The 20,674-nt window shown below is 50.4% G+C and overlaps 1 protein-coding gene across 1 annotated transcript in view; it reads left to right on the top strand.

Annotated features, from left to right (window-relative positions):
* The window catches only part of ncoa1 (nuclear receptor coactivator 1), a 76,117-nt gene that overhangs the window by 31,026 nt on the left and 24,417 nt on the right, over positions 1-20,674 (top strand). The window contains exons 4-11 of the mRNA XM_084447347.1: positions 2,148-2,314; positions 12,444-12,550; positions 12,732-12,909; positions 14,731-14,910; positions 16,386-16,484; positions 18,253-18,393; positions 18,494-18,641; positions 18,925-19,981. Coding sequence (XP_084303473.1) covers positions 2,148-2,314; positions 12,444-12,550; positions 12,732-12,909; positions 14,731-14,910; positions 16,386-16,484; positions 18,253-18,393; positions 18,494-18,641; positions 18,925-19,981 — 2,077 coding nt within the window. The remainder of the gene's footprint in view (positions 1-2,147; positions 2,315-12,443; positions 12,551-12,731; positions 12,910-14,730; positions 14,911-16,385; positions 16,485-18,252; positions 18,394-18,493; positions 18,642-18,924; positions 19,982-20,674) is intronic.

Below are 20,674 nucleotides of genomic sequence, written 5' to 3'. Positions count from 1 at the left end.
CAGTGTCAAAGGGCTGAAACTGTATTCCTTTCAGGGTGGAATTTGAGAGAAGGTCAGGCAGGCGGTTGTCAAGTCTCAGCATTCCTCTGGTATCTCTCTCTCTCTCTCACACACACACACATACACACACGTACAGCTGCCAGGCTAAGGCTGACCTGGCTAATGCTGACCTGGCTAATGCTAACCTGGCTAAAGTTTACCTAGGCTAATGCTAATCTGTCTTTGTTAACAGTGCTAGTTTGGGTAGGAGATGGAGAGAGAGGGAAGGTAAGAGGTAGAGAGAGGTAGAAAGAGAGAGAGAGGGTAGGAGAGAGAGGGAGCGAGAGAGAGAGAGAGAGGGTAGGAGATAGAGAAGGAGAGAGAGGGAGGGTAGGAGAGAGACAGAGAGAGAGGGAGGGTAGGAGATAGAGAGAGAGGGGGTAGGAGATGGAGAGAGAGAGAGAGAGAGAGAGAGGGAGGGAGGGTAGGAGATAGAGAGAGAGGGGGAGGGAGAGTAGGAGATAGAGAGAGAGGGGGAGGGAGGGTAGGAGATATAGAGAGGGAGGGTAGGGGATAGAGGGGGAGAGGGAGGGTAGGAGAGAGAGGGAGGGTAGGAGATAGAGAGAGGGAGGGTAGGAGATAGAGAGAGAGAGAGAGAGAGAGGGAGGGTAGGGGATAGAGGGAGAGAGAGAGAGGGTAGGAGATAGAGAGAGAGGGAGAGAGAGAGAGGGTAGGAGATAGAGAAAGGGTAGGAGATGGAGAGAGGGAGGGTATGAGAGAGAGCGAGAGAGAGGGAGGGTAGGAGATAGAGAAGGAAAGAGAGGGAGGGTAGGAGAGAGGGAGAGAAAGAGACTGGGTTGGAGATAGAGGGAGGTAGGAGAGAGAGAGGGAGGGTAGGAGATAGAGAGAGAGAGAGGGAGGGTAGGAGAGAGAGGGAGGGTAGGAGGTAGAGAGAGAGAGGGATGGAGGATAGGAGAGGTAAAGAGAGAGGGATGGAGGGTAGGAGAGGTAGAGAGAGAGGGATGGAGGGTAGGAGGTAGAGAAAGGGAGGGAGGATAGGAGAGGTAGAGAGAGGGATGGAGGGTAGGAGGTAGAGAGAGGTACAGAGGGAGGGTAGGAGAGGTACAGAGGGAGGGTAGGAGAGGTTGAGAGGGAGGGATGGAGGGTAGGAGGTAGAGGGAGAGGGATGGAGGGTAGGAGATAGAGAGAGAGGAATGGAGGGTAGGAGGTAGCGAGAGGGAGGGATGGAGGGTAGGAGGTAGAGAGGGAGGGAGGATAGGAGAACACAGTATTTGGCTCTCCAGCCTCTCAGCAGTCTTCTCATACTGCTGGGTGAAACAGTAATACCAGGAGCAGAGACTGATCTACCTGTGCTGCTCTTTCTCTCTCTCTCTCTCTCTCTCTCTCTCTCTCTCTCTGTCTGCTCTCTCTCTCTGTCTCTGATGGTCTCTCTCTCTGTCTGATGGTCTCTCTCTCTCCCTCTCTCTCTGTCTGATGGTCTGGGTTTGATTGAATGAATGAAAACTTTTATTTAAAATGGACATCACAGCTACATTGGACCAGTCACAGTGGACAGACCAGATGTGTTGCTTGCGTGTTTATAGCACAAGTGCTAGTTTACAACACCAGTCCATTGAGGCTTTTCTAAAAGATAATAGATAGAAGTGGGTTTCTGAAGTGGGTCTCTTGTAGGCCATGAATTATTGAACTGCTTTCCTTGCACACCTCCTCCTCTCCTCTCCTCTCCTCTCCTCTCCTCTCCTCTCCTCTCCTCTCCTCTCCTCTCCTCTCCTCTCCTCTCCTCTCCTCTCCTCTCCTCTCCTCTCCTCTCCTCTCCTCTCCTCTCCTCTCCTCTCCTCCTCTCCTCTCCTCTCCTCCTCTCCCATCTTCTCTTTTATATAAACCCTATCAGAGGTGGTACACCTTCTGTCTGGATACTCAACCAGTTGTCTCACCCAGCTGTCTCAATTATCTTAAATTACTTCCTGTCGCCTCCTGACGTCTTGTAGCTGGGGACATGATAGGAACCGACAAGTCACCAGTGATCAAATGAAAGAAAGAAAGTATGTAAACAACAACTAACCCACATATGTTTTTGTTTGCGTGTGTGTGTGTATATGTATGTGTGTGTGTGTGTGCACGTCTGTATCTGTGCATGTGTGTGTCAGTGTGGAGAAGCGGAGGCGGGAGCGAGAGTGTCACTACATTGAGGAGCTGGCGGAGCTGCTATCTGCCAACATGGCCGACATCGCCGGCCTCAACGTCAAACCAGACAAGTGCCACATCCTCAAGAGCACCGTCGACCAGATCCAGCAGATCAAACGCCGTGAACAGGGTAGGAGCACACACACATTCTGCATGGACACACAAAAACGGCAACACACACTCACTCCACTCTCATCCTTCATTGGCCACACGGAGGTGTGATCACTGTCTGGTACGTTGTCCTCTGACTGACTGGGTAGCAGTTCGAACCAGACATGTTGGAGGATCTGGGAGACGACGGGGTTGAAGCAGGCATGTTGGAGGGTCTGGGAGACGACAGGGTTGAAGTAGACATGTTGGAGGGTCTGGGAGACGACAGGGTTGAATCAGACATGTTGGCGGGTCTGGGAGACGACAGGGTTGAAGCAGACATGTTGGAGGGTCTGGGAGACGACGGGGTTGAAGCAGACATGTTGGAGGGTCTGGGAGACGACGGGGTTGAAGCAGACATGTTGGAGGGTCTGGGAGACGACGGGGTTGAAGCAGACATGTTGGAGGGTCTGGGAGACGACGGGGTTGAAGCAGACATGTTGGAGGGTCTGGGAGATGACGGGGTTGAAGCAGACATGTTGGAGGGTCTGGGAGACGACAGGGTTGAAGCAGACATGTTGGAGGGTCTGGGAGACGACAGGGTTGAAGCAGACATGTTGGAGGGTCTGGGAGACGACGGGGTTGAAGCAGACATGTTGGAGGGTCTGGGAGACGACGGGGTTGAAGTAGACATGTTGGAGGGTCTGGGAGACGACAGGGTTGAAGCAGACATGTTGGAGGGTCTGGGAGACGACAGGGTTGAAGCAGACATGTTGGAGGGTCTGGGAGACGACGGGGTTGAAGCAGACATGTTGGGTCTGGGAGACGACGGGGTTGAAGCAGACATGTTGGAGGGTCTGGGAGACGACGGGGTTGAAGCAGACATGTTGGAGGGTCTGGGAGACGACGGGGTTGAACCAGACATGTTGGAGGGTCTGGGAGACGACAGGGTTGAAGCAGACATGTTGGAGGGTCTGGGAGACGACGGGGTTGAAGCAGACATGTTGGAGTGTCTGGGAGATGACGGGGTTGAAGCAGACATGTTGGAGTGTCTGGGAGACGACGGGGTTGAAGCAGACATGTTGGAGTGCCCGGGGGATGGTCAGGGCTGTCCCGGGCTTCCCACATAGGCTCCTCACTGGAATGAATGATCAGATTAGTCCCTTATTGCTGGGGATTACACTGACGCTGGTATTTATTGCTTTTGCTAATTATATTAGGGCTGGGAAATGATTCTCAGAAGTGTTTTCCTTATATCAGCCGAGAGCCGCTTTCTGGAGAACACTGTGGACGAGCTCGTCCCCCTGGGCTGACGGACGGACGGATGGACGGATGGTGTGATATTGACTGCTACATCCAGTCAATGTCATTACCCTTCGGCAAAACTCTGACAGCAGAGAGACGTGTGTATAGCTACATAGATGCTCATAGATGCTACTTATACTTATTCTATGCGTACTCGTACCCCTGTACCCGTACTTACATGGCAAAATACACTTTCTATTCTACACAGAGCCTACACAGATGCTACATAGGGCCTACATGCTACATAGATGACACATAGAGAAGCTACTTCAGGTTGGCCCAGGGCTGACACACGGTAGTGAGGGTTATGGTCAGACAGGGTTGACATGATAGTGAGGGTTATGGTCAGGTTTGACACACGGTAGTGATGGTTATGGTCAGACAGGGTTGACACGGTAGTGAGGGTTATGGTCAGACAGGGTTGACACTAGTGAGGGTTATGGTCAGGTTTGACACACGGTAGTGAGGTTTATGGTCAGACAGGGCTGACACACAGTAGTGAGGGTTATGGTCAGACAGGGTTGACACGGTAGTGAGGGTTGGGGTCAAACAGAGCTGACATGGTAGTGAGGGTTATGGTCAGGTTTGACACACGGTAGTGAGGGTTATGGTCAGGTTTTACACACGGTAGTGAGGGTACTACTACTTCTACTACTCTACACACACACCAACACAAATACACACAAAGAGACAAAGACTCTCTCCCCTCCCTCTCTCTTTCTCTCTCCCCTCCCTCTCTCTTTCTCTCTCCCCTCCCTCTCTCCCCTCCCTCCTCCCTCCCTCCCTCCCTCTCTCCCTCTCTCTCCTCCCTCTTCCTCCCCGTCCTTGCTCCCTCCCTGTCTCCCCCTTACCTCTCCTCTCCCTCTCTTGTGCCTCTCATCTGTGGCCCAGAGAGACCAGATCAGCCCCAGCCTCTCTCTCTGGTCTGGGAGCAGGTCTGATAACATTCAGCAGTCTGTCAGTCCTTTAGCACCATGTTAAACCAGCCTTAAAAAACTAGGAGTCTTCTTTGACCAACATATGAATTTGAGTTGCATGTGAAGAAAGTGGTCTAATCCTGTTTCTTTCAGCAAGAAACATTTCCAAAATAAAAAAATGTGTTATCCTTTCAAGATGACTCATGTTTTTGTCATCTTCTGTCTTGATTATTGCAACTCACTCCTTACCACCCTGAGTCGCTCTTCCACGCTCTTTCCTAACCCGGCTCCAACTCCAACTGGTACAAAATGTGTCTGTGACTTTTAACCAAGACACGACGCAGATCACTCCAGTGTTGGTCACTCTACATTGGTTACCCATTGATTACAGAATTGATTTTATTAATTATTTTATTAATTGATTGACCTGGACACCTCACCGCCACACACCTTTAAAGACCAGGACACCTGACCACCACGCACCTTTAAAGACCTGGACACCTCACCGCCACACACCTTTAAAGACCTGGAGACGTCACCGCCACACACCTTTAAAGACCTGGACACCTGACCACCACGCACCTTTAAAGACCTGGACACCTGACCACCACGCACCTTTAAAGACCTGGACACCTCGCCCCCACGCACCTTTAAAGACCTGGACACCTCACCCCCACGCACCTTTAAAGACCTGGACACCTCACCGCCACACACCTTTAAAGACCTGGAGACGTCACCGCCACACACCTTTAAAGACCTGGACACCTGACCACCACACACCTTTAAAGACCTGGACACCTCACCGCCACACACCTTTAAAGACCTGGACACCTCACCGCCACACACCTTTAAAGACCTGGACACCTCACCACCACGCACCTTTAAAGAGGAGTGGAAATGATATAGGAAGTGAAGGCGACATAACAGATGTTTTATTAGTCATATACATGGTCCAATACTCAAAACTGCCAAATTAGCTATAAATGAGAAAACTGTGATACGAGTTTGTTGTTTTGTTACTAGGGCGCAGCCCTTTTGAACGTGACGTCACTGGTATGGTTATAGCTAGCTCCTGTGCACTAGCCTACTGTAATGCTAGCTACTGTACACACTGACATGGCTTCGACTTCTGCTAAAAGATCTACGGGGGGAGTTTATTGTATTGCTCCAGGCTGTAGTAACGAGTTCTACAGAACTACATCAGCCGGTCTGGAGACACACTACCACCGATTGCCTTTGAAAAGGAAAGCTGTCCTGCAATGCTGGCTAGCAGCTCTGAAACGAGCTAGCCCGCCAACTGCGCCGGAATTCAGGGTCTGCAGCGATCATTTCTTGCCAACGGACTATGTGGAGAGCTACCAATTCGACAAGACAGGGAAAATTGAGAAAATAAGAACCAGACGACTGAAGCCAGAGGCAACGCCAACTATTTTTGATTTTTCGGGCTACAGCGTAGGGACAACAGACAGACCAACCCAGAGCCAGGGCCAGTCGTGCGTGAGCCGCAGAGAAAGAGCGCTCAAACGCGCAAGTCAGGCAGAGGACAGACTGGTAGGTTTAGCAGTTGCAGCTTGCTGAAATAAACTGAATAGGGCCTACGAGTCACAAGCTAATCAAGCCTCAAACTTTTTTGAACCAAGATCTACTTTTCAAGTAGCCAGGCTGCCGAGATCTAACGTTAGGCTACCAGTCCAGTTTCAACATCGCAAATGCACACACAGCCAGACACGCACACCGTTTCCAGCCTGCATAGCAATTAAACTCGAAATACGTTCTTTCTCTTGGTATTTTGGTCCAGTCTCTAGATAACCCTAATTAACAAGCCAGTCAGTGATTAGGCTATCTAGTGGCCCCCACTTTACAAGTTTCAATAATGGTCTTATATGGCCTACATTTCATGGATGGAAGCCGAATAGATCAACTAGGCTACCCATAACGTTAGGCTATAACTTGGACACCAAGGCTAATCGTTAATAACAACCACAATTAGGCTACTTCACAACAACAACATGCCACACGAGGCACAACAGTTTATCACACATTTTCTGGAACAAGGTAGAGCTCTAGATAGCAAACATATGGTCTTACCTTAATTTCGAATAAATTAATCCAAAGTGTGAGAGTAATATTTTGGGGGATTTGCTTCTATACTTTTATCCGAGATTACCGAGTCCGAGTTATTCCCATAGTAAAAAAAACAAACAATGGTTAATCCCGCACGGTTTGCAGAAACTACAGACACGTAGACAGGGCGCGTGCGTTTAGGGCTGGCCTGGCTTTTTCCAGCGAAAAAATAAATATGTTGAATCATGAATAGCCTACTTACATAGTAATAACCCCCGCCCCCCCCAAACTACGACCAAATGTACGTTTTTAAAAACTACAACATTGACATTGAAAGGTTTCAGGTGTCAAGTATGAGTCACTCATATTTCCAAGCAACCCCTCTCCCAATACACCACTGGCATCGTTAATTTATCCAGGTGTAATCTCAAACATCAAACCAGTTTACCTAGTCTAATGCATTGGGCTGTTCCAAGATAAAATGTGGGTTACACTTACAATACAGTAATCATAAAACAACATTATGAATAATTCGAAATTTCTTTAAAATATTCTATTTAATTCCATAAATATCAATCCTACCTTTTCTCACCAGGGAGGACCAAATGTAGGAGATTTACTGAATTTAATTGCAATGCATTGGCCCTGCACATTATGAACAAGACAATCAACAAAGACAGACATCTCACAGTAAAGGCATAATTATACAAACGATATACATTATGAATTTACACATATTTACACAATCAAGGATACGTAGGTACTGTAACTCATACAGGAGGTAGGATTAAGAGTGGGGGGACCACCAGGAGATGAGGATGTAGGCTAGGCTACATAGTACTTGATATAGGCTATGCTGTATCGTGTCGACACCGGACCACGTTGGATGGTATCTCGCCGATCAAGTCGAATGATTTGTTTCATCGGACACAACAGGAAACTTCACTTTCAACTGTCGCTTTCCAACTGTATCACACTCACGCACGCAGATGGGGTGGGTGACTGCGCAGCGCTTATGTGTAGGCTAATTTAGATCATTTTTAGAGGTGGAACACAAACTCAGTTTTCTGAAAACGTTGGGGTAGGCTATTTGAGTATTGGAACATAATTGCATTACTTTAAATTACTTTCATACCGGTTTTCAATTTGCAAGGTATCATAAATAGTGTGATAATATAAGCAGGCTACATGACGACTCTAGTACAAAATTCACTCATACTCATTCATACTTCCATAATCATATGTATGTGTAAGGCGTATTATTATTATTATTATTAGCATATTCTAAACAAAGCATAGCCTAAGCATATACTACAGCAATCGACATGGCAGACGAGAGCCAGGGATACGAGCAGATAAAGACAAAAAATGAATTGAAACAGACAATGACACTGTTGGCAATGGCATATTATATTTCAAATTCATCACAAGCATATTCAAATCCATGGTATTCAGGAGAGGGGAACAAATTCCTGATGAAAGCCACAGCGCAGGATGGGATTGGAATCCGGTATCTTTTCCCCAAATGCCCTCTCGTCCAAAGAGTGAACTGTCTGTAGGCTGTCAACCTGAAGAGTCTGAAAAAAGTATGCAAAATTTTATTTGGGCTACCTTTATTTAAACTCGAATGAACATTGAGAATTGCCTCATGCATTTGCATTGATGTCCAGAATTAAAAATAAAAAAACTAGCCTACAGTAATGATAGGCTACAACAAGGCTTAGTCGCCTAGGTAATAATAGCCTAAATGAATGGCCAAAAACTATGCAAATAACAAAATACAACAGACTACAAACAGATGAAAGACGGTCGGTCTGTTAACTTTCCTTGAGTTATAGCCCATCTTTGACACCGCTAAATTAACTCGTGTAATCTAACGTTACGGCAGCCTACAGTAGAGTTGTGAAAGTCAGAAACATTCAGAAGAATTAGCCTACTTACTGCAAGTTAGCTAACATAACTTCTACAGTCTGAAAGAGCACGAATCATCCACTATATTCGTGATAAAACAGGGGGGCTCCTGCACACCTAGGGTGTCTCGATTATAATGATGATTAGCGTGCGTTTCTGACACAACGTGGCTACCTGGGCTGGCTAACGTTAGCTACCTTCCATAATCCATTAACCTTACCTGCTATTTATGGGACGCTCCAGCGTCTCAGCCCTGATGTCCTTCAGGGACAGCATAGCCACCTCCAGTACATCTCTCTCCCCACATAACATCTGGAAAGTCCTCTTCAAGGTAATGCACTGGCCTTCAACCACAAAATCGTCCAAGTTTGCCTCCTGGCAGCAAATACACTCCACCGCGGTCGGCATTGGGATGCAACACCCACAGCTGCACCAGTCGTTGCGGCCGACCCGCTCCTGACCCCGAACAACCACCACTTGTTCCTCAGCTTCTTCCTCTGCAAACTGCACGATTGGTGTTTCTCGCACAGGCTCATACGCATACGCTATGGGGTTTAAAGGCACCACGATTTCTCTCTCCTGGTCGTCTGAATCGCTCATTTTTAGGCTACTTTACAACTAGCTAGCTAGTTATATTCTTGTTTGCTTTAAACGCGCCGCCGGTTTCACCATACCAGTGACGTAGTGTGACGTGGAATTTAAAGATGGCGGCACTAGACAGCTAGAAACGTAAATATCAATGTTGGAAATGTGATTTATTTTGGGGTTTTATCTGTTTTTTGGGGAGTAATGAATTTACTAGTTCTCTTTAAATATGAGGAACAACACGTGATCAGTTCTTAGTTGGCTATTTCTGTTCCCCTTTAAAGACCTGGACACCTCACCACCACGCACCTTTAAAGACCTGGACACCTGACCACCACGCACCTTTAAAGACCTGGACACCTCACCGCCACACACCTTTAAAGACCTGGACACCTCACCGCCACACACCTTTAAAGACCTGGACACCCCACCGCCACACACCTTTAAAGACCTGGACACCTCACCACCACGCACCTTTAAAGACCTGGACACCTCACCCCCACGCACCTTTAAAGACCTGGACACCTCACCCCCACGCACCTTTAAAGCCCCACTACTGTATGTTGTTGATTTCATCTTAAAATATCGTTTCAAAGTCGATCTATTGATGTGCTGGATTATTATAGCGAGAACAGCACCTCTTCCATTCCCACAAAAGGGTCCGGCGGCCTGTATTTGCACTATGTAATTTTTGACCGTGAGCCGTGGTTTTCTCTCGCATGAACGTTCTGCTTTACCTTTAGCTCTCCTCTTCGAATTTGCCGGCAGACTCCGTTTTCCTCAGCTTGTCAGTTGTCAACAAATGCACGTGAGAGGCTTAAAAGGCGTCTCAGCGTTTTACGACAACGGTACTGCGGTTGTAATGGCTTTAGTGGCCTTTAGGGGCCGCTAAAGTGCACAAAACTGGACCGCTACATAATGGGGCTTTCAAGACCTGGACCTGGTCACTTCACCACCACGCACCTTTAAAGACCTGGACCTGGGACATGCACGAGAGATATTGTTTCCTATCAAACCAATCAATTTAATGTTCACATTTTATTTTCATCCACCTGAGTTTGTCTGTTATCCTGCTCCTGAGCCAAAGTCCAACAAATGAATGGAGGTGAATGGGCGCCCAGGTTTGGGAGGCTCTGTGGCGCCCACCACGGGTCAGAGCCAGCGGGGGGCGGAGCCAGTGGGGGGCGGAGCGGTTCAATAATGTGCAAATTGTTGAAGTAGAAAGTAAAAACAGGTCATAATCTGTCTGCTGTCATTGTACATTGCAGTATTTCACTTAAAGGACAATGCTCGTTTTTGACAACCTGGACCTTATTTACGACATATTATAAGACGTTTGACTCACCGAGATCACTTTGGTGTAGTTCGGAGGCCTGTAGAAGAAATGTAAAATCCAGCGCAAGCCAGTATATCCATGTAATGGCGGTGATCGGGGCAACGAGAATGCAGCTTCTAAAAATCTATTTTCTGCCGCGAAACGGTTGTTTTCATCAATCTGTCTGGATTCGCTAGTTGTGCTTACATAGAGCATAACTGTTGTGGTTTTCACATGCCATGATCTTTAGAAACGTCTTTCGAAACGAAATAGCTTCCTCACTTGCTCCAGCACTAATGCGCACAGTGCACAATCGTTGCTCCAGCACGCTGTGCGCATGCGTGCTGGAGCAAGTGAGGAAGCTATTTCGTGTCTAACGACGTTTCTAAAGATCATATTACAGAGGCATGTGAAATACCACAACAGGCCTATGCTCTCTATGTAAGCACAACTAGCGATTCATCCAGACAGATTGATGAAAACAACCGTTTCGCGGCAGAAAATAGATTTTTAGAAGCTGCATTCTCGTTGCCCCGATCACCGCCATTACATGGATATACTGGCTCGCGCTGGATTTTAAATTTCTTCTATAGGCCTCCGAACTACACCAAAGTGATCTCGGTGAGTCAAACGTCTTATAATATGTCGTAAATAAGGTCCAGGTTGTCAAAAACGAGCATTGTCCTTTAACAGATCCTGTGTCCTGGAAGTTTGTCAATATTTGGTTTCTTCTTCATTGTGTGCAGAGGGGGCATAGACTCTCTTTCTGTTTCTGTCTCTCTCTTTCTGTCCCTCTCTCTCTCCCATCCATCCATCCATCCATCCATCCATCCATCCATCCATCCATCCATCCATCCATCCATCCATCCATTCATAATTTCTTCTCAGCTGGCCCAGACTGCAGAATCAATCCCCCTAATAGCAGACGTGGGTCACTGCAGAACGGGCCAGTCTCCTGCACCCAGATCAACCCTGGACATCAAACACAGGAATAGTTTATACCATGATGGGGATTAGGCTAAATCTCTGTCCTTAAATGACCCCTCGTATGTAGGCTTGCTGTATAGGCACACGCTCACACACACACACACACACACACACACACACACACACACACACACACACACACACACACACACACACACACACACACACACACACACGTAGTTAAGAAGCAAACTGTGCCAGTTCTGCGTTGTCATGCATTGTTAAGCCTCCCCAACCAAATGTAAATGTACACTAATAAAACCGGATGTTTGGTGATAGCTTCATTTGTACCTGTAGTTCAAGATGTCCTCAAAACAATTACAATTTTCAAATCTTTTTATTTTTTCTTCCAACATCTTTTTATTTTTCCAAATCTTATGCCGTTATGTCAGCTTTACATTGGGTTGCTAATTTTGATGATAGTACTGCAATTCCCTGTCAGAGAGAATGCTTCCATGAGCTATACTCCCCTACTAGTATGTTTCTCAATCACTGTGAAGATTTTTTTTAAATGTTTATATAAGCTTTATTTAACCAGGTAGTAGTTCTCTTTTCCAAGAGAGACCTGGCCAAGAGAGCAGCATAAAAACATACATTTAAGTTACGTACAGATAATCAAATACAGAAAAATATCAAACATTGGCAGCAAAGAGATACAGTGACAGTTTGGTATTGGGGATACCCTTTCACAAAGATCCATCGCCAACCAAGTATTTCAGCGTGACGCTTCACAGAATTCATAGTGATTATTTGAGGTTGTTTTAATGCAACTACTGTACATAAAGAGCTGAAAATATGAATGTAGGCTCTCTATGATGTGTAATTGTAGGAGTCAGTTACTTTTCCGTCATAATTTAAAATGTCGCTAGTACAAGGCAGAAATCGGTCGCAGTGTAGGGCAACGCAAGGTGGTCGCTAACGGAAGCGCAGCAAGCAGAAGGTTGAACAATATGAAACTGTTGACTTCCTGTATCGTTAATTGTATTTACAGATCTCTGTCTTATGTTTTTCTCTCTCCCTGTCCCTCTCTCTGCACCCCCCCATCCCCCCCCCCTCTCTCTCTCCCTTCTCACTCCCTCCTACAGAGAAGGCTGCGTTGCTGTCAGCGGACGACGAGGTTCAGAAGAGCGACATCTCATCCAGCAGCCAGGGCCTGGTGGAGAGGGAGGCTCTGGGTCCCATGCTGCTGGAGGTCAGACAGATACTGGATCAGTTTGCTCTCATCCCTGTAGGGGAGAGTTAGGGTTAGACTTGTGATGACCCCATGCCCCTGTTCTCTTTGTACGAGGCTGCTTCCTGCTCTGGGAGAGCTTTCACTTCTTTTGTGTTCTCTCCCCTTCCTGCGTGCTCCGCTCCCTCTCCTCCACGGCCAGGCCCTGGATGGCTTCTTCTTCGTAGTGAACCGCGAGGGTCGCATCGTGTTCGTGTCGGAGAACGTGACGGGTTATCTGGGCTACGGCCAGGAGGAGCTGATGGCCTCCAGCGTCTACAGCATCCTGCACGTCGGAGACCACAACGAGTTCGTCCGCAACCTGCTGCCCAAGAGCCTGGGTGAGGAGAGGAGGAGGAGGAGAGAGAGAGGGAGGAGAAGAGGTGGAGAGGGGCAGAGAGGAGGAGGAGAGGGAGAGAGAGGAGGAGGAGAGGGAGAGAGGGAGGGAGGGAGGGAGAGAGAGAGGGAGGGAGAGAGAGGGAGGAGAGGAGGTGGAGAGGGGCAGAGAGGAGGAGGAGAGGGAGAGAGAGGAGGAGGAGAGGGAGAGAGAGGAGGAGGAGAGGGAGAGAGAGAGGGAGGGAGAGAGAGAGGGAGGAGAGGAGGTGGAGAGGGGCAGAGAGGAGGAGGAGGAGAGGGAGGGAGAGAGGGGGAGGAGAGGAGGAGGAGAGGGAGGGAGAGAGAGAGGGAGGAGAGGAGGTGGAGAGGGGCAGAGAGGAGGAGGAGAGGGAGGGAGAGAGAGCAGGAGGGCTGAGGAGAAACGGATGGGGTGGGGTTGAACGAAGAGGAAAGAAAGGAAGGAAAGAAGGAAGGAAGAAGGTGATGACGGGATGAGGAGACTAGACGGGGTGAAGGGATGAGGAGACTAGACAGGGTGAAGGGATGAGGATACTAGACGGTGAAGGGATGAGGAGACTAGACAGGGTGAAGGGATGAGGAGACTAGACAGGGTGAAGGGATGAGGAGACTAGACAGGGTGAAGGGATGAGGAGACTAGACAGGGTGAAGGGATGATGAGACTAGACAGGGTGAAGGGATGAGGAGAGTAGACGGGGTGAAGGGATGAGGAGACTAGACAGGGTGAAGGGATGAGGAGACTAGACAGGGTGAAGGGATGAGGAGACTAGACAGGGTGAAGGGATGAGGAGACTAGACGGGGTGAAGGGGTGATGAGACTAGACAGGGTGAAGGGATGAGGAGACTAGACGGGGTGAAGGGATGATGAGACTAGACAGGGTGAAGGGATGAGGAGACTAGACAGGGTGAAGGGATGAGGAGACTAGACGGGGTGAAGGGATGGGGAGACTAGACGGCGTGAAGGGATGAGGAGACTAGACGGGGTGAAGGGATGGGGAGACTAGACGGCGTGAAGGGATGGGGAGACTAGACGGCGTGAAGGGATGAGGAGACTAGACGGGGTGAAGGGATGAGGAGACTAGGTGGGGTGAAGTGATGAGGAGACTAGACAGGAGGTAAAGACAGAAAAGAGGAAGAAGAGGTGGATTGAGGAGGCTGGAGGCCTGGGAGGATGTTCAGTAATGTGTGTTCAGTAATGTGTGTCATGCTCTCGTCTACACAAGCCCGGCCCATCAGTCAGTCTGATAGAGGACAATATTTCCATGTCAGATTTTGATTCTGATTTTATTTGGCTTAGTAGACTTGCACCTATGAGGAATTTGTCTCTGGCGGTTGGTGCAGTAGACATGGTGCAACATAGTAGAAGAACAAGACAGGACAGTGCAAAATACAATAACATAGTACAAAATACAATATATACAATACAATCTACAAAAATCAAGTGGTTTGAGTGTTTAACAATGCGATTTGTTGGTCGTTTACACTTGTATTTAGCACGGTCTACTGGATCTGATCGTCCAAAACGCATTCTAAAACCAAGTCAATTAGTCAGGTTTAACACCAGGCCAAGCTGTCTGAGATTCTCCATCAGATCTACCAGCATGTGTAGAAGTTAAACCCCATCATCCTGGCCTCTCATCTCTCTCTCTCTCTTTCTCTCTCTCTCTTTCTCTCTCTCTCTCTCTCTCTCACATCCCTTCTTCTCTCTCCTCTTGATCTCTCCCCCCCCCCCACCCCCGTGTGTGTGTGTGCGCATGTGTGTGTGTGACCGTGTGTGTGTGTGCCCACGTGCGTGCGTGTGTGTGTAGTGAACGGCGTTCCCTGGCCCCATGAGTTGGCGGGGAGGAGCAGCCACACGTTCAGCTGCCGCCTGCTGAAGCGTCCGCCGGACGAGGTGGACCAGGAGAACCAGGAGGCGCGGCAGCAGTACGAGGTCATGACCTGTTTCACCGTGGCCCAGCCCCGCAGCACGCAGGACGACGCCGACGGTCAGACACACACACACAGGCGCACACACACACACACACACACACACACACACACACAGGGGCAGACACACACACACACACACACACACAGGGGCAGACACACATACATGCGCACACACTCACACACACACACACACACACACACACACACACACAGGGGCAGACACACATACACACACACACACACACACACACACAGAGGGGCAGACACACACACACACACACAGGGGCAGACACACACACACAGGTGCACGCACACACAGCGGCAGACACACACAGGGGCAAACACACACACACAGACACACACACACACAGAGGCGCAGACACACACACACACAGGTGCACACACACACAGGGGCAGACACACACACGGGGGCAGACACACATACATGCTCACACACACACACACACACACACACACACACACAGGGGCAGACACACATACACACACACACACACACACACACACACACACACACACACACACACAGGGGCAGCCACACACACACAGGTGCACGCACACACAGCGGCAGACACACACAGGGGCAAACACACACACACAGGCGCACACACACACACACACACACAGAGGCGCAGACACACACACACACAGGTGCACACACACACAGGGGCAGACACACACACGGGGGCAGACACACACACAGAGGCGCAGACACACACACAGAAGCGCAGACACACACACACACAGGTGCACACACACACAGGGGCGGACACACACGGGGGCGCAGACACACACACACACATTTGAATACTTGATTTGATTCCACAAATGACATTACAACAGCAGGTAATCAAATATAACAGGGCCAGATGATTCAAGAACACCTAAGGATCCACATCGAACCTGCTCCTCCACACGGCTGAGCAGCCTGACAGCTGAAACTGTCTGACTTTGCTCTTTCTCATGCCAGCAATGTTCAGACCTCTCCTGGTGTACTTACATACATGGCCCAGGCTTCTAACTATGAGTATGCACAGTTTACATCTGTACCCTAAGTTGGTTATAATTTCAAGTACTAGAATATTTATCTGGAAAAGCCTGGCCCATATATAGATCGAAAACACAGCCTACCTTACAGTCAGGACCTCCTTGTGACTGATATCAACAAAAACAACCTCAGATGTATTGGGGATGCTAGCAAAAGACATTGTAGTTAGACCATTCTGGTAGTGACACTCTTGAATGTTTATACATTGATGCGCTGGATTGTAATAGTCATGACGAGCAGCGTACAGGTTGGATGGATTCTGAATGTCAGGAACACAGATTGACAGATTTTACAGACGCACACACACACACCCGCGTGCGTGCACACACACACACACAGCTGCACAGCACGGTTCTAGCTTAGGATTCTACCTGTATGTCAATGCATATCTGGTAAACTAACATTATTGTGATCCTACTATTAATGTTTGACCGGAATTGAACTCCGTCTGACCTCTCCTTTCAGACCTGCAGAGCTGCCTGATTTGCATAGCCTGTCGGATGCCCCGTCCCACGCCGCTCCCTGTCAGCACGGAGTCCTTCATCACCAGACAGGACCCTACAGGTAACCTCTGAACTGACCCTAACCCTACAGGTAACCTAGCCTCATCCTGACCCTACAGGTAACCTCTGACCTGACCCTAACCCTACAGGTAACCTACAGTAGCCTAACCCTGACCCTACAAGTAACCTCTGACCTAACCTAACCCTGACCCTAACCCTAAAGGAAACGTCTGACCGGCACCACAAGACATGGGCAGAGAGGCGGAGCCAGTGCAGGAGTGTAGTTGGGACTAAATGAAAAACTCATCCAGCCCAGAAAAAAGTGTTGCATATACGACCCCCTCCCAAAAATTGAAAAATGTTATAATATAGGCAACATGGCGATTAGATAATGACAGAAACAGATAACACTTTGCTATTTGTGTAATAACAATCTTAAAGTATTCAGTATGTTGAAAAACTTCCAAAGGCTCCTCACTGCCAAGCCAGGAGAAGAAACTGAAGCTAGCCTATGCTGACTCTGTGAGGTGGGAGTTCATGTGGAAGAAAGTCCAAGTAAATCGTACGTTGTGTGCCAGATATGGACCGACAGCTCACTAGAGTGCAGGACTCGTTAGCAATACTTAAAAAGTGGAAAGCTGCAGTCAGTGACCAATCAGAGGCCACTATTTGTGTGGGCCAATCATCCTCCTTGCACAAAATCCATGAATATAATAGCTTGTTCCCAGAAGTTCTCGCCGCAGCAAGTATTTCTGGGAACTCAGATGACCTCAGCCCTGATCTTGAGCCTTCAGCTCCCCTCCCTCTCTCTATGACCTGCCCCCCTTAACCTCTCATTGGGTATGACCTGCCCCCCTTAACCTCTCTCTGAGTATGACCTGCCCCCCTTAACCTCTCTCTGAGTACGACCTGCCCCCCCCTCACCCTCTCTCTGAGTATGACCTGCCCCCCTTAACCTCTCTCTGAGTATGACCTGCCCCTCTCCCTCTCTCTGAGTATGACCTGTCCCCCCTCACCCTCTCTCTGAGTATGACCTGCCCCCCTTAACCTCTCTCTGAGTATGACCTGCCCCCTCTCCCTCTCTCTGAGTATGACCTGCCCCCCCCCCTCTCCCTCTCTCTGAGTATGACCTGCCCCCCCCCCCTCTCCCTCTCTCTGAGTATGATCTGTCCCCCCTCACCCTCTCTCTGAGTATGATCTGTCCCCCCTCACCCTCTCTCTGAGTATGACCTGCCCCTCTCCCTCTCTCTGAGTATGACCTGCCCCCTCTCCCTCTCTCTGAATGTGCCCTGCCCCCCCTCACCCTCTCTCTGAGTGTGACCTGCCCCTCTCCCTCTCTCTGAGTGTGACCTGCCCCCTCTCCCTCTCTCTGAGTATGATCTGTCCCCCCTCTCCCTCTCTCTGAGTATGACCTGCCCTGTTCCCCCTCTCCCTCTCTCTGAGTACAACCTACCCATCTCCCTCTCTCTGAGTGTGACCTGCCCCTCCCCCTCTCTCTGAGTACAAGGTACCCCTCTCGCTCTCTCTGATGCTGTGTTCACACCGGGCGTGAATTTTTCCGGCGGCGCGGCGAGTTTACATAGAAAGTCAATACAATTCGCGCGAACTGGGCGGCGGGCGGCACGGGCGGCGCAAATCGCCGAGCGCGGCGGCCAGGATCCACCGCGCGGCGACATTCGCAAAAGTTACATTTTTTGAACTTTCTGTGTGTGACCTGACCTGCCCCCCTCTCTCCCTCTCTGAGTGTGCCCTACCCCCCTCACCCTCTCTCTGAGTGTGCCCTACCCCCCTCTCCCTCTCTCTGAGTATGCCCTGCCCTGCCTCCCCAGGGAAGATCATCTCCATCGAGACCAGTGCTCTGCGTGCGTCGGGGCGTGCGGGCTGGGAGGACGTGGTCAGGAAGTGCATCTACGCCTTTTTCCAGCCGCAGGGCAAGGAGCCGTCACACGCCAAGAAGCTGCTGCACGAGGGTGAGGGGGCGAGGGAACGTCTCTCTGAAAGCTTGTGTGTGCATACCTGTGTGTGTGTCTCATGTGTGTGTGTGTGTGTGTATGTGTGTATCTCCTCCAGTGATGACCCACGGCTCGGCCATCAGCCCTCTGTACCGGTTCAGTCTGAGTGACGGGACGCCCCTCAGCGCTCAGTCACGCTGCAAGTTCTGCTGCCCCCCCCAACCCGAAGTTCAGCCCTTCATCATGGGCATCCACACTATTGACAGGTACCGTTCAGCCCTTCGTCAGGGGCGTCCACACCCCATTGTTGATATTTGTGTCTTTGTGTGAACTCGTCATCACTGTAAATGAGGGAGACCTCAACCTGCTTTATGAGTATAAATAAAGGTTTGGGATGAACTGAACCACTATTGACAGGTACCATCTGTCCCCAGCAGGATTCACATCAATCACCTTTATCTACAGTGAATGTTGAAAGTGAATGTCTCTCTCACTCTCTTTTAACTTTTAACCTGATGCTCATGTTGTGGTGTCGCTCTCTCCCTCCAGGGAACACAACACTGCTAGCTCTCAGGAAAACACTAACCCCAGCCTTCCACTGACGCAGGGCAGCCCCGCCCAGCCCTCCAGCTCCCCCGCCCTCCCCCCCGCCAACGAGCCCAGCCAAGCCCCAGGCCTCCCCTCCGGCCTCCACCTCAACAACGGCAACAGCTCCGCCCACGGACACGCTCCCACCACGCCCACAGACTACCTGATGACCAACCGAATGTGTCCTCAGCAGGTCAGCAGCCCCTCCTCTCTGGGGAGTCCAATCACAGCCACCCCTACCTCCTTCATGTCCCCCAGGCCTCCGCGCGGTAGCCCTGGCCTGGGGGGCAGCCCCCGCGTCCCAGGGAACCCCTTCTCCCCCTCCACGCCCGGCCTGGCCTCCCCGGCCGGAGCCGGGGCCCTGGGTGGGGGGGGCAGCCTCAGCAGGCAGCACTCTGGGGGGGACGGGGGAGCCGGGACCCCCCTGGGCTTCTCCCTGCCCTCCCCCCTCCCTCAGAGACCGGCCAGCACTCCCACCTCCTCCCCCGCACGGCCTCCCCCAGCCAAGCCCCCTGAGGGAGGGGGGGGGGGAGAGGGAGAGGATGGAGTTCAAGGCCCCCAGACCTCTCATCCGGGCAACCCCAAACTCAGCCAGCTCCTGGACGGCAGCGGGGGAGAGCCCACCAGCCTCCCCCAAAATCCCCCGCCGTGCCCCGCCTCGCACAGCTCCCTGACGGAGCGCCACAAGATCCTCCACCGCCTCCTCCAGGACAGCAGCCCCAGCGACGCCTCCTCTGAGGCCGGGGAGGGCAGGAAAGAGGCGGAGGTCAAGAAGGAGCCGGCGGCGGCCAAGCCCGGCGGCAAGGAGCCACAAGACCACCAGCTGCTGCGCTTCCTCTTGGACACGGACGAGAAGGACCTGACCGACCTGCCGCCACCCGCCGCCCTCAGCCTCCACACCGTCAGGGTGAAGGTGGAGAGGAGGGCGGCCAAGGAGGCCACGCCCTGCTGCGCCGCCACCGCCACCTGCCTCAGCCCTAAGGCCAACCCTGGAGGGGGCGGACGGGCCAGAGACACGGTACGGACAAACCGCCGCTCCGTCTCTGGACTTGTCCACACAGGAGCTTAGAACCGCTCTTTGTGTGATCCACACACACACAGGGGCTTGGAACCGCTCTCCGTATGATCCACACACACAGACAGGGGCTTAGAACCGCTCTCCGTATGATCCACACACACACACAGGGGCTTAGAACCGCTCTCCGTATGATCCACACACACACACACAGGGGCTTATGGTGCGTTCGTTTATAACTGGGAGGTGGCAAATTGCGACTTGCTACTAGGAATGATTAAATAAAACGCCGCATGAACTCGCACTTCCTCGTCGCAAATTCGGATATGTTTCTCAGCCCTCAGTTGCCGGCTGACGTCAATATCATATCATATCATCATCATATCATTCGCTATACAGTAGCTAGAATGCACACAGATCGGAGGTAGGTATTTTGCCACTTGCGACTTGCCAGCGCCGACCACAAACGAATGCACCATTAGAACCGCTCTCTGTATGATCCACACATGCACAGGGGCTTCTGAAAACTGATGTTCTTCTATGCGGTTCGGCCTTTAGTCCACTTGCAAACCGCATTTGAGGTCACTGAAACCGGACCGTTTGGAAAACTGAACAGGTTTAAATCTGGAGTTCATGACGGCGTCACCAAACACTCTAGCGCTAAACTCCTACCAGCCGGATTAGTTACGTGACTGA

The sequence above is a fragment of the Borostomias antarcticus genome (assembly GCF_949987555.1).
Source record: "Borostomias antarcticus genome assembly, chromosome: 12".
Classification (NCBI taxonomy): Eukaryota; Metazoa; Chordata; class Actinopteri; order Stomiiformes; family Stomiidae; genus Borostomias; species Borostomias antarcticus.
Note: the sequence above shows the minus strand (reverse complement) of the source record. Positions and strands in the feature narration are given on the sequence as shown.